This window comes from Lepidochelys olivacea, assembly GCF_965140295.1.
Source record: "Lepidochelys olivacea isolate rLepOli2 genome assembly, chromosome: 9".
Taxonomy (NCBI): Eukaryota; Metazoa; Chordata; order Testudines; family Cheloniidae; genus Lepidochelys; species Lepidochelys olivacea.
In genome coordinates this window covers 19,572,886-19,585,821 of record NC_140419.1, presented here as the reverse complement: position 1 = coordinate 19,585,821, position 12,936 = coordinate 19,572,886, and the positions used below count along the sequence as shown (strand labels likewise).

At 38.3% G+C, this 12,936-nt stretch overlaps 1 protein-coding gene across 1 annotated transcript in view; it reads right to left on the bottom strand.

The window, feature by feature from the left end:
* SI (sucrase-isomaltase) overlaps positions 1 to 11,115 on the bottom strand; it is a 152,256-nt gene extending 141,141 nt beyond the window's left edge. The window contains exons 1-5 of the mRNA XM_084638286.1: positions 10,987 to 11,115; positions 8,401 to 8,518; positions 6,393 to 6,466; positions 1,596 to 1,716; positions 152 to 261 (exon numbers count right to left, since the gene is read on the bottom strand). Of these exons, the coding sequence (XP_084494412.1) occupies positions 152 to 261; positions 1,596 to 1,716; positions 6,393 to 6,466; positions 8,401 to 8,518 (423 nt within the window). The 5' untranslated portion in view covers positions 10,987 to 11,115. The remainder of the gene's footprint in view (positions 1 to 151; positions 262 to 1,595; positions 1,717 to 6,392; positions 6,467 to 8,400; positions 8,519 to 10,986) is intronic.
* Between the last annotated feature and the right edge of the window lie 1,821 nt (positions 11,116 to 12,936).

Below are 12,936 nucleotides of genomic sequence, written 5' to 3'. Positions count from 1 at the left end.
GGAAAGCAGTTTGACAGTCTTCAGGATGAATTAGAACAAGCAGAGACTGGAGAGAAAAGGAAACACTACCAATCTCCTCTGCCATTTGCTTCTCCAGTGTTATGAAGCAGTGTAAAACACTAATCTTAAACAGCATAAGAAACAATGTAACCTTGAACCGGAAGCGATTTGTTGTCTGATATTCTCCCGTGAGCTGGACAGTGTTAATATCATTTCCAAATAGGGAAGGTGAAGGCAGCCTCTTTAACTTAGCCATAAAACCTTAACAAGAAAAAATATATATATATTATATTGTTGCTTTATTGCACCATGGAATCACAGAAATGTAAATCTAGAAGTGTCCTGAAGCAGGGCCAAGGATACCAAGACCCTCACTCTCCAGTGCTTTGCTAGCCTGTTCTTCAAAACCTCCAATGATGGGGATTCCACAACCTCCCTTGGAAGCTTATTCCAGGGCTTAACTATCCTTACAGTTAGAAAGTTTTTTACCCAATATTTAACCTACATCTCTCTTGCTGCAGATTAAACCCAATACTTCTTGTCCTACCTTCAGTGGACATGGAGAATGATTGATCACAGTCTTCTTTTGTAACAGGCCTTAATGTATTTGAAGACTTACCAGGTCCCTCCCACCTCCATCCAATCTTCTTTTCTCAAGACTAAACATGCCTAGTTTTTGTTGTTGTTGTTTTTGTTTTAAACTTTTCTTGGGTCAGGATTTCTAAACCTTTTATCATAAAGGAGATCTACATCTCACAGTTGCTATAGAATCCTTAAGGATTAATGCATTTGGTGTGCATTAATTTCAAGTTCCTTTGAAAAGTCTTACTATAAAAATCATTACATTACTATAAAGATCTACATGGTAGGTTCATATATAAAAATATTTATATAGACCTCAAAAGGGTGCATGGAACTTTACAGCACAAATGCAAAGAGATGGCCTTTAGATGGCCCCTCCTCCAGGGAGCTTTCTATTTAACTTTACCCATGATGCAGCAAGTGAGAGTAACAAGTGAAGGGGATTGGGCAAGAAAGGACAAGGGTTTCCACCATGTCATGAATTTACTCAGGGCTAAATTATGGCTTTGCCACAAACCCTGGGCATGGGGCTATGTGTCATTGCAGTGCCCCAGTAACAGGACACAATCTGCTTCACATTTCCCCCTGCTCTGGGTAGATGGCAAGTATCCTTCGCCAGCTTGATTCTGCCTTGGTAGGTACTTCTAACCTCTGCATGATGCAGGTAACTGATATAGACAAGCATAATGGGCTACATGAACACCTTGATGGTGCCATTACATTTGTTATTTATAAATAAATACACATTCTAATGTTTTACACATCCCTTATTTTTTGGAACCGAACCTCCAAGGTGGATAGGAATCAGAGTTATTATGACACAATTCAAGATAGATCAAAGAGCAGGCAGAGATCAGCCCCAGCCACTGCAACAAAAATACCAGATTTTTTGGAAATGTATCACATCAATGGGGGAAAACTTTATATAAAGAGAATATTGTTAAAGAGTATACATTAACAGTAATTGGACACCAAGGATGTACTTTACTGCTTGAGCACAGCTTGCTACTTACCTGTATCTGTTTGCTTCACACCTCCCTCTACTTGATACCCATGACTCTTGGAGAAGAAGCACCAGGGTATGCGTGTTTCATCTTGTGGATTCCAGCAACAGCCACGCAGTGTACATAAGCTCTGTTTCAAAGGCAAGGAGAACTTGATTATATTAACAGCACCAATTAGCACCAAATAACCATCTAGATGAAAATCATGCATGATGTGTATTTCAAATACCAGCAAATTTTGTTATACCATTCACAAGCACTCCTCTTTGGGGAAATCAATAGTTGTTTGACTGTATAAGAACATGATAGAAGCAAAGAATGGCTTTTCTAGATCCAAGGTAAAAATGAGTGAATTAGTTCAGGAAGAACTAGGAAGTCTGACTCTTCACCCATTCTGAGAACCACATTGCAAGGGAGACTTTAAGGTTCTGAAATGTTTGGATACTATTTTTTTTTATGATTTTTTGTATTTATTTCCAAATTTTAGCTGGGACCAGAAGTGAACATACTGAAATACATCAAGAAAGCTTTTTTTAAATCAGATTTCTAGCCCATTTAGGAAGATCCAATAGTTTCACTCATGGTTTAGATAAGTATCAAAACATCTGCATGCACTTCTGTACCAAAACTAAACTCCAAACCTTCTTGACCTTTCCCCACTGATAGTTTAATATGGAAGACTTGTACTTTTTAAATGGAGAGTTCACATAAACAAACTTTCTGTTGTTAAATTTGTGCTAAATAATACAGTGATATCAGCATAAATGAGGAAATACTCATTCCACAATATTTCACTGTTCATCTGCCTTCCATTAATGTAATATTTCTTTCCAAAATTAAAAAAATGTACAAATAATTCTGGCAATTGACAAATTTTCTCATCTGTTCATGGACCAATCACACACAAACTCTCAGCAAGAAACAGAACAACAGACTTATTAGTTCCTAATTTACTGTAAGATGTGGGTGGATAGGAATCAGCCCACATCATATATTAAATTGTGAACTAATAAGTCTGTAACTCTGTTTCTTTGATCTGAATCATGAGTAGAGTTGTGTGAATAACCAATTTTTCAGTTTGGTAGCTGAATTAAAATACAAATGTTTCAGGTTAACCCAAAACCCTCAGTGAAGTAATGTTTTCATTTGACTAAAAATAAAATGCAGTGACATAAACATATACTCTAGCTCTGTGTGCATGTTAGCCTGAATAGCTTTTCTGTTAGAAATAAATTTCTTTACAGATTGCCTGGCCAGCGCTATACATTTGTAAGTAAAAGCAGTTTTGGGTAACTTCATATTGTTTCTGATGTCTACATATTTTTTCTCAGTACGGATGTAACTGACCACTTGGGTCATGTGCACTACTGATATTTTAAACTAATATCAGTGAAAATTAGTAGCAGAATTAGACAGCCCATCTACCCTAACAGATCCTAGAGCTGGTGAAAAAACGTTGACACAAATGACAGGTTTCAGAGTAACAGCCATGTTAGTCTGTATTCGCAAAAAGAAAAGGAGGACTTGTGGCACCTTAGAGACTAACCAATTTATTTGAGCATAAGCTTTCGTGAGGTACAGCTCACTTCATCGGATGCATACATACAGTATCCGATGAAGTGAGCTGTAGCTCACGAAAGCTTATGCTCAAATAAATTGGTTAGTCTCTAAGGTGCCACAAGTCCTCCTTTTCTGTTGACAAAAATGAAATTTCAATTAAATAAAATGGAAACCATTTTATGAAAGTGGTTTTCTGTTTTCCAGCCAGAGCTAACAAATCCCTTTAGAATACTTTTCAGCTGTCACTGCAGAGTTCAGCAACATTATGATAGGTAGACCTGATTCCATATAACAGAGTTTATACCACCAAGTGCTCCATTGCTTTTGCTGGCTTCCCATTCATCTCTGAATCTAAATTGCTCTGTTGGTTTTCAACCTCTCCCTGAGCTTGCTTCACTTAAGTGCAGTTACCGACTAAGTGCTTGTCCCCTGGAGCGCTTAGTGAAGACGCAACTTATGCCGATGGGAGAGCTTCTCCCATCAGCATAGGTACTTCCACCTCCCTGAGAGTTGTAACTGTGTCGACAGAAGAAGCTCTCCCATCAACATAGTGCTGTCTGCACAGTCGCTCAACGGTGTGGACTGAAATTTTTTTAATCCATATCCCTTCTTTTAAGGCCACTTTCCTTATCAAACATTTCTCATACAAAAAATTTGATTCAACACTATTGCTGATACTTCATTTTAGGGTACTATAGAAAAATAAATGAATTGTTCTGATATTGTTATTATTACCAGTTTTAGAGATATTTAAAAGGATATTAGATCAAAAAATTGCTGTACCTTAGAGAAGCCTAAGGATCACATATACAACATAATCATCCAAATCTTTGGCTCAGCATTGGTTCTCACCTTTCAAATCCTTTCTATTTAGTTTTCAAACAGAGCCTTCTAATCACAGTGGGGGAAAAATAGAACCCTAGACTTACCATGGGACTCTCAGTAAACAAAGTGTTGCTTGTATGCATGCATTCATCTCCTACTGAAGGATGAGTGCACCATTTAACATGGGAAGATTAGATCAAAGGTACCACTTAAAGATTCAAGTAATCTGCATGACTGCACCTATATTGTGCCCTACTTCTTGAGCAAGATAGGAAACCAATTTGTTCCCAGTGAAAGAACAGGGGAGTACAATATGTTTACCTGCGGGATATTATTGAACCATATAGTATAATACAAGCTATCAAATACCAAGAGCATTAGCAACTGTGAACTTTGGAACTCATCAGGGAATTCTCTCATGTTAGTTTTCAGAGTAGCAGCCTTATTAGTCTGTATTCACAAAAAGAAAAGGAGGACTTGTGGCACCTTAGAGACTAACAAATTTATTTGAGCACAAGCTTTCGTGAAGCTTTCATGCATCCGATGAAGTGAGCTGTAGCTCACGAAAGTTTGTGCTCAAATAAATTTGTTAGTCTCTAAGGTGCCACAAGTACTCCTTTTCTCAAGTTAGTGATATTTTGATTATTTTTTTAAATGGCTGCAATTAGCCATCACATACAAAAAAAATCCCACTGGATGGGGCAGGGGGAAGGAAAATACAAATCACCAGCTTCTATCTTAAAAGAACATATCATTTAAAGAGGAATAAAAGTGAAAGTCATGAGTTTAAGGGCAAGGATAGAAAAACTGAAATGACAATATTTCCATTGGATAAGAAAAGTATCTAAGTAGATTCTTAACCAGGAAGGTCTCTGTGCTCATCTGAAAAGAGAGAGAGAGAGAGATTGAGACTAAAAACTTGATATGGAAGCAAACTGTGGCACACAAGATGCAGATCTGATGCATCTTGAGAAGATTAATAGTTAATCAGATGTTAATATTCTGCCCTAGGGACTGCACCTTGACACAGTAGGAAGACTGCTATGTTCCAATGACTGAGCTAGGGGGAGCGGAAGATAGGTCAAAAAGTAGGTACTAGATGAAAAGCAGTCCATTGATCCTCCAGGTTGGGGGTTCAGTGACAGGTCAACAACCTATTCTTGTAAAGAAGCTAGGTTATAGGAAAAACAAGGTAACCATTCTGGCAAGCAGCATAATAAACAGGGAGGGAAAGCCTTATTCATGCTCTGAGTGATATCTGATGACATGGGAAGGATTCAGATTCAGAAATCTCATATGTAGCTTGTGGAGCAGTGGAAAGTATTTGCATCACCTTTGATAAATTTCAGATGCCCCTCAGTGTATCTGTGTGATCCTACCCTGCTTGAATGCAGGGCAAATCAAAGGGGGTGGTCAAAGAGATAGGCAGGAAGGGTAAAACAATGGCCTAGATAAGGAGCTTCCCCTCAAATCACATTAGCCTGGTTTATAGCCCTGAAATATCAACCTGAACTCCTCAGTTCCAATCAGGTGACGGTGAGAAGGAGATGATCAAAAGACCCTGATCTGTGAAAAGATCTGCCTTACAGAGTGGGTGGAGGGAAGTTGTCAGCTGCTACAAAAGCTGACTCAGATTGACTGAGCGCCAGGGTCTGCAGCAACCAGGCTGTAACTTGGCCCCCAAGAGAATAGGAGATACCAAGGCTAAATCAAGTCTAGCTGGAGAGGAATGTCAAGAGTAGGTAAGACGGTATGCATGTAGGTCTGTGTTATCTTAATACCCTTTGTGTGAGCACTGGCAAAACAAATCATGCTTTGTTTTGGAGAAGCTGTTTCTGTACCACTGCATATTGTTACTGATTACAGGCTCCTGAAGGGGATCTCTTGCTAGTGCCAAGTCCACTGGGCTTTCTAGGTATCACAGTTGGCAAACAGGGGTTGTAAACTGGACACCCTGTTGGAGAGTGGTGTGATTGTGGGATCCCACCCCAAAGAGAAGTGAAGACACAAGCCTGCCACTTGAAAAGGTTGCACTCAGGGGGAGGGGAACTGGAAGAGGGTTTAAGGTGCGGCAGCCTATCCAGGGACTGTGCCATTATAAATGTTAATATGTGAATTTCAGATAATGAAGGAAGGAATGGTTTCAGCAGAGCAAGGTTGTATTATATATTACGAGTGAGATTTTCCAAAGCACCCAGTGTGGATCTACCTTTGCTCTCACTGACATCAGTAGCAAAACTCCCAGATGTCAAAGGGAACAGAGGTAAGCCAGCACTGAGAGCTTTGGAAAATCCCATCCTACAGCTCCCAGATTACAGGCTTGAGTTTTCCTTGTGTCCACAAGGTTGTTTTTATAGTCAAATCTCACGTTTCATTGTTTTTGGCCCATTTTCTAATTAACCTCATGTATGTGTTTCAGACCTTTGTTGCCACTCGATCTGGAATGCAGTCAATTCTCTCTGCGACGTTTACTGCTGGACAGTCTGGAGAAAAGTCTGTTAAAAAATGAATGGATTATTATTAATAGTGCTGAATTATAGAAATAGCTTAATTACATTTTTAAATCATTTAAATCTAAAGGCCTGATTCCCCAGTACCGTCAAACTTGTGCAAACATGTACCTCTAAGCAAAGTAGGCATAAAACACTGCCATTCTGATGTAATCATTTTGGGACCTACTTCTCTCAGGTGTATATAACTACACAAGACGCAAGACAGCACAGAATTCTTCCTAGGTATACCCAACTTTTTTAAATGTTATGGCAGAAAATAAAGATGCAGAATGTGATAAAGTTTCAAAGAACTCCTGTAGCCTTTATCACACATTGCTTCATTTAAAATTCACCAGGTATTAAAAATGGAGAGACTTTTGCTCCATGTTCATGATATTGTTCTGCTGCTCTTATATGTGCTTCCTACCCTGTACATGCTTTCTTCCACGGTATCCAGAGTTTGGGCATCCTCAGAGACACAAATATCCCAGGGATATGAAGATGTTCCATGAATACTTTTATAATTAAATTTGTGGGGCTCTAGTCACTAGTGAACTTGAGAAGTCCAAGAGCCTCCATTGCCAGATGGTATCATAAGGGGTGTTGCATGTGCCCATTGGAAGTTGTAGCCTTTTTTCAGTTTATTTAGTTAGTTAATTAAGTTCCAAACTGAGGCCTACAAATATTATTCCAACTTGAGCCTTATACAGTGGGGTTTTGTCTGTTTTAACTGCTATGTCAGGTTGATATGTTCACATCCAAAAGCTGATACAAATAAATGCAAGTATCTGCCGCCGCGAGCAGCTATACTCCCAATACCTGAGCACATTCACTTTGTGTTAGAATTTATCACTTCCTTTTATACACACTGCCATTTGCATGCACAAACTGTGGGCTTGATTACCCAGTCTTCACATGCAACTGAGGATGCATGCAAAATGTGGCCATGTCAAAACGGAGGCTCCTTGCACATTTGGCTCTGTATGCTAGCCTAACTCTAAACCAAATTTTCTTCTAATTTATCGATTCATTAAAAGAAAACTCTTGTCTTTTATGGTATTTTCTTCCACACAACAGAATCTCACTGAAAAAATAAATCAGTTTGCATTTAGTTACAAATTAGGGTTTACAAGCCATTCTAAATGATATAACTAATTAATTAAAAGTATAAAACATGGGGAGACTTAAATCAAAGGACCAAACGATATTTAATCATCTGATAAGATATTAATGCATCTTATCAATACAGTTATCGAATGGGTCAAAATCTTTGAAGTCTTTCATTTCTACACAGTACATATTATACATACATAGTATATCAGCTGGAGCGATTCCATGGAGTTGTTCGCTGACATAAGAGCTCTTAAATTTTTTCTCTCTTTTGGACAGCTAGTAGTTGTTAATCAAAATATTGAAATTCCACTTTCTTCATTAAAAAAGTAACTTAAAGAAATACACAGTGCAGGTATTGGAACAAGAGGAGTTGCATTTACTTTCAACTGCTTTAAATTCTTAATCTTTCTAGTTTTTTTACTCATTATAAATATTAACATTATCTATAAAAAGGGAGAAACCACTGTGCTTCGTCAGCATCAGGGCCCCATTGTGCTAGACACTACCAATACACAGGGAGATGCAGTCTATATCTCAAAGAGTTTACCATCTATACACAAAAGAATTGATTTTGTGAAGGACACCATATAAACACATGGAGCGTTACATGCTCTCATGCTTGAATTTTGTCTATAAGCCTGATCCATTGTCCTCTAGAAAGACTCCTATCAACTTCAGTGGGCACTGATTAGACTAAGAGTCAATGCCATGGTTCATTTTGTTAATCAAATCTAATACATTTCCTCTTCGAGCAATTCAAATTCAGGGACTATTCTTGGTTTGACCTTTGAGTTCTACAATAATCATGATAAATAATAACTTACCTTGGAGTCCAGGTTGTCCTGTTGCTAAAAGTGCCACCAGAATGCAGGCTACAATCACCACCAAACAAAATAGAACAATCAGGGAGAGCTCTAATCCGCTGAACTTCTTCTTCCCCATCTAGCCACGGATAAACACCATTGTAAAAAATAAATACATAAAAAAAAGTTTCAGGAATGTGCTTTTTAGTAAATATCTAGCAAATATTTGCTTTAAGAATGAATCCTTTGCCCAAAGAAGTTAAAATACAACCACACCTCACAAAGTGTAATATTCTGATGTTCAGATTCGATTAAACAGAGTAAGTTACTAAAGCTGGTTGGGAAGTGTATTTAAATTGTCTGTGACAAATTTCTGGGAAACAAAAAAAAAATAATTTTATTCAAATTTTTCCATGACACTTTTCAGCTTTTCCTTGAACTTTCCAGGAACTTTTTTTTGTTTAAAGTTTTCAACAAACAAAATGCCCCAAATTTTGGTTTTCAGTTTTGGGTTTGGAAGAAGGGACAAAGACTGCCCAATATTTCCACAAAATGTGAAGTTTTCTTGTAAAAGTTGTCAGGGCGTATTTTGCCAAAAAAATTGACAAAAAATGTTGAAGAGCTCTATTATATATTTCCATGTATAGTGGAAATAATAAGTATACTATGGATCAATGGTGACATAAATGGTGGTGTAAGTTACAGATCAGTAAGTCAGGGGAAACTGTTGCGAATTAAGCTGGTGTAATTACTTAAGTGGTGTAATTCTGAGAAGGCAGAACTGACTACTGTCATTTTAAATTGGTGTAGCACACTGAGAAGGACAGAGAGATGATCTTGTAATACCAAAAGCAGATAATGTGGGTGGGGTTATAGGCAAAATTGCTGTATAAAATTCATGCATTTCCCTTGTGTGACTCAGTTTCTATGTTCAAATTTTTCTTTACTACAGTCCACACTAGCAGAGCAAGGCATGCCCTATTGACACAGATGTATGCAATACGCAAAATGATTATCTATAGAATTTGTATTAATATTTTAGTATGCATAGCTGATCTTTTAGCATGTGATTTGCACGGGTGACTGTACCAGCTGATCTGACAAGATACCCAGAGCGACAGAGAGCCCACTTGGTAAAGTTAGGAAAAGTGCTATAATTGACAAACGGTTAGGGCAAGTCAATATTACAAAATTAATGTACAGTCACCACAGTAGTTAAACTGCTTTTGCATGTCCACACTATGCTGCTTGTATTGGTGATGCGCATCCTCACCAGAAGCACTTGCAACGATTTTCCTGTCAGTGTGGGGCATTGAGGGATGGCTTCTGAAAAGCAACAACAGTTGATGTAGGGTCTACACTGACACTGAGTCTACTTAACCACATTGACTTAAGCGCTCCGTCTGTCATGAAGATGGAGTTATTAAGTCAGTGTACTGAGTGAGTTACATCAGTGGGAGCTGCATTTTAGTATAGACACTTACAAAGTTAGATAATGTAAGCTGCCCCACTTCAACCTAACTCTATAGTGTGGACCAGGGCTTACTGTTGAAATATTCAGGCTGCACAGCCAACTGCTCAATCTCATGTGAAGAACAACATGGTACCATTAATGTTTAACTGTATGCCAGCAATTAAACTCATTAAAACATCTGCAACCTCCAGATCAATATACCAGCAACAGTAACTGCATTTTTCATTCGCTTAAAAGCATTTTACCTGACAAAATTGGCTTAAACACAGAGAAATAACTTTCTTTTATTTAGTTAAAATAAGAACAAAATGCAGTTTTGCCAGTGGAAATAGTGTAGTACTGCTCATTGCACTGATCTTTTAAAACACTTATACAGGTGTTCCAATAATCAGCAGTACTGGGGGAAAAGCTTTTTGACATCAGAACAATTTAAACTTGATGCTCTTTCCCCTGCAGCCTCCATGTAACGTGCCCTGCCCTTCCCCCGCTCACTCATTGGTTAGTCTCTAAAGTGCCACAAGTACTCCTTTTCTTTTTGCGAATACAGACTAACACCGCTGTTACTCTGAAACCAGTCATAGGAATGAAGAGGTAGTTTATTAACTCATTTAGAAAGACCAGTCTCAACTCAGCAACAGTCTTCAAGGGAAAGTGAAAGCTACGATAAAGTTAAATATAATTTTCAAAATATAATCAAAGATACTTTTATAAACTGCACAATACATTCATATTTTACATATGTATATAGGTTTCCCAGACATTTTCTATACTATAACATTGGTAGCTTCCCAGGGAATATTGTATTTTCAGCCTGCAATTGTTTTATTATATTGAAAACCATATTGCTCAATGCAATAAAGAAATTACAATCCAACCGTTCCTAACTGAAGTTCTCAATTAACCCTTTCCACAAATATATCAATCAGGAACGTTGCAAGGCAACATTCAACATTTTGAGATCTACAGTATGGTTAAAGGTTTTGTCAAAGAACACAGAATGAAACATGGTATTGAAACTCTGCACTTCTCAGGGACGCAGAAGTTGAAAATGAGGATTTACGGTACAAATCCTACTGTGTGATATATACGCTTGAATTTCCTGAAACTTGAAACCCAGGAATAAAAGCACATACCTCAAAACCCCTTTGTTTCACCGTCTATGCATTGCTCTTGTTCCAGCCCTCTGGCACTGAAGGTTCAACTTGAAAACTCCAGCTTTATATTGAGCCCCTATCAGTTTATTGCATTATCTGTTAACTAGTCTATCAGTCGAAGGTACTTACGTATACTCTCAGGCAGATTGCACAATCTCTTCGCACTGAAAATGGTTGCCATGGATATTGCATGTATATTGCAGCCAGAAAATGGCTAGTTAATTAATAATCATTTTCTCTGAGATATCACTCATGTCACCGTACACAAGCAGAAGAGTAGCAACAACCTGATGACAACACCTCTTGTCAGGTGACATGCCTGCAGTTTTTTGTTGCACCATTCAATTCATTTTCATCTAAACTTCATTTTTCTTATCTGTTATTTCTGCCTTCATCACATTATAAATCACTTAGTGTTCCATAATTGGAAAAAGCTATTTAAAAATCACACTGTAAAAGTGGGTGAGGTCATACCTTTTATTGGACCAACTTGGTGAGAGAGACAAGCTTTTCAGTTACGCGGAGCTCTTCTCACGTTTGGGGATGGTACTCAGACTCACAGCTAAATGCAAAATCAAACAGATAGTTTAGCATAAGTAGTTAGCACATATTCTAAGGAACCATTCAAGAGGAAGTGGCATGTTAACACCCTGATAGTCATAGGACAAAAAAAAGGGGAGGGGGGCTAGTGGTTACAGATTGTGTCTTTATTAATACCATGATTGTTAGTGTCAAGCAAAATTATGAATTTAAATTCCCAGGCTTATCTTTTGAAAGTGTTGTGCGGGTTAGCCTGCAGGCTAACCTATTTATGCGAACCTATCTGTTTGATCTTGTATTTAGCTGCATCACTCTGAGTACCTTTCCCAAGACTGAGGAAGAGCTTTGTGTAACTCCAAAGCTTGTCTCTCACTCCAACAGAAGCTGGTGTAATAAAATATAAAACCTCATCTACCTTGTCTCTCTGATAGCCTGTGGTGAACATGGGTACAACAACACTGCAAACAACACTGCCATGGATATTGAATGTGTATTGCAGCCAGAGAACGGCTAGTTAATTAATAATAATAATTTTCTCTGACAGGTTTCAGAGTAACAGCCGTGTTAGTCTGTATTCACAAAAAGAAAAGGAGTACCTGTGGCACCTTAGAGACTAACCAATTTATTTGAGCATAAGCTTTCATGAGCTACAGCTCACTCGATGAAGTGAGCTGTAGCTCACGAAACCTTATGCTCAAATAAATTGGTTAGTCTCTAATTTTCTCTGAGATATCACGCACATCACTGTACACAAGTAGAAGAGTAACAACAACTTGAAGAAAAGGAGGACTTGTGGCACCTTAGAGACTAACCAATTTATTAGAGCATAAGCTTTCGTGAGCTACAGCTCACTTCCTCAGATGCATATCGTGGAAACTGCAGCAGGCTTTATATATACACAGAGAATATGAAACAATACCTATTCCCACCCCACTGTCCTGCTGGTAATAGCTTATCTAAAGTGATTTCCAGCACAAATCCAGGTTTTCTCACCCTCCACCCCCCCACACAAATTCACTCTCCTGCTGGTGATAGCCCATCCAAAGTGACAACTCTTTACACAATGTGCATGACAATCAAGCTGGGCTATTTCCTGCATAAATCCAGGTTCTCACATCCCCCCCACCCCCATACACACACAAACTCACTCTCCTGCTGGTAATAGCTCATCCAAACTGACCACTCTTCAAGTTAAAATCCAAGTTAAACCAGAACATCTGGGGGGGGGGGGTAGGAAAAAACAAGAGGAAACAGGCTACCTTGCATAATGACTTAGCCACTCCAAGTCTCTATTTAAGCCTAAATTAATAGTATCCAATTTGCAAATGAATTCCAATTCAGCAGTTTCTCGCTGGAGTCTGGATTTGAAGTTTTTTTGTTTTAAGATAG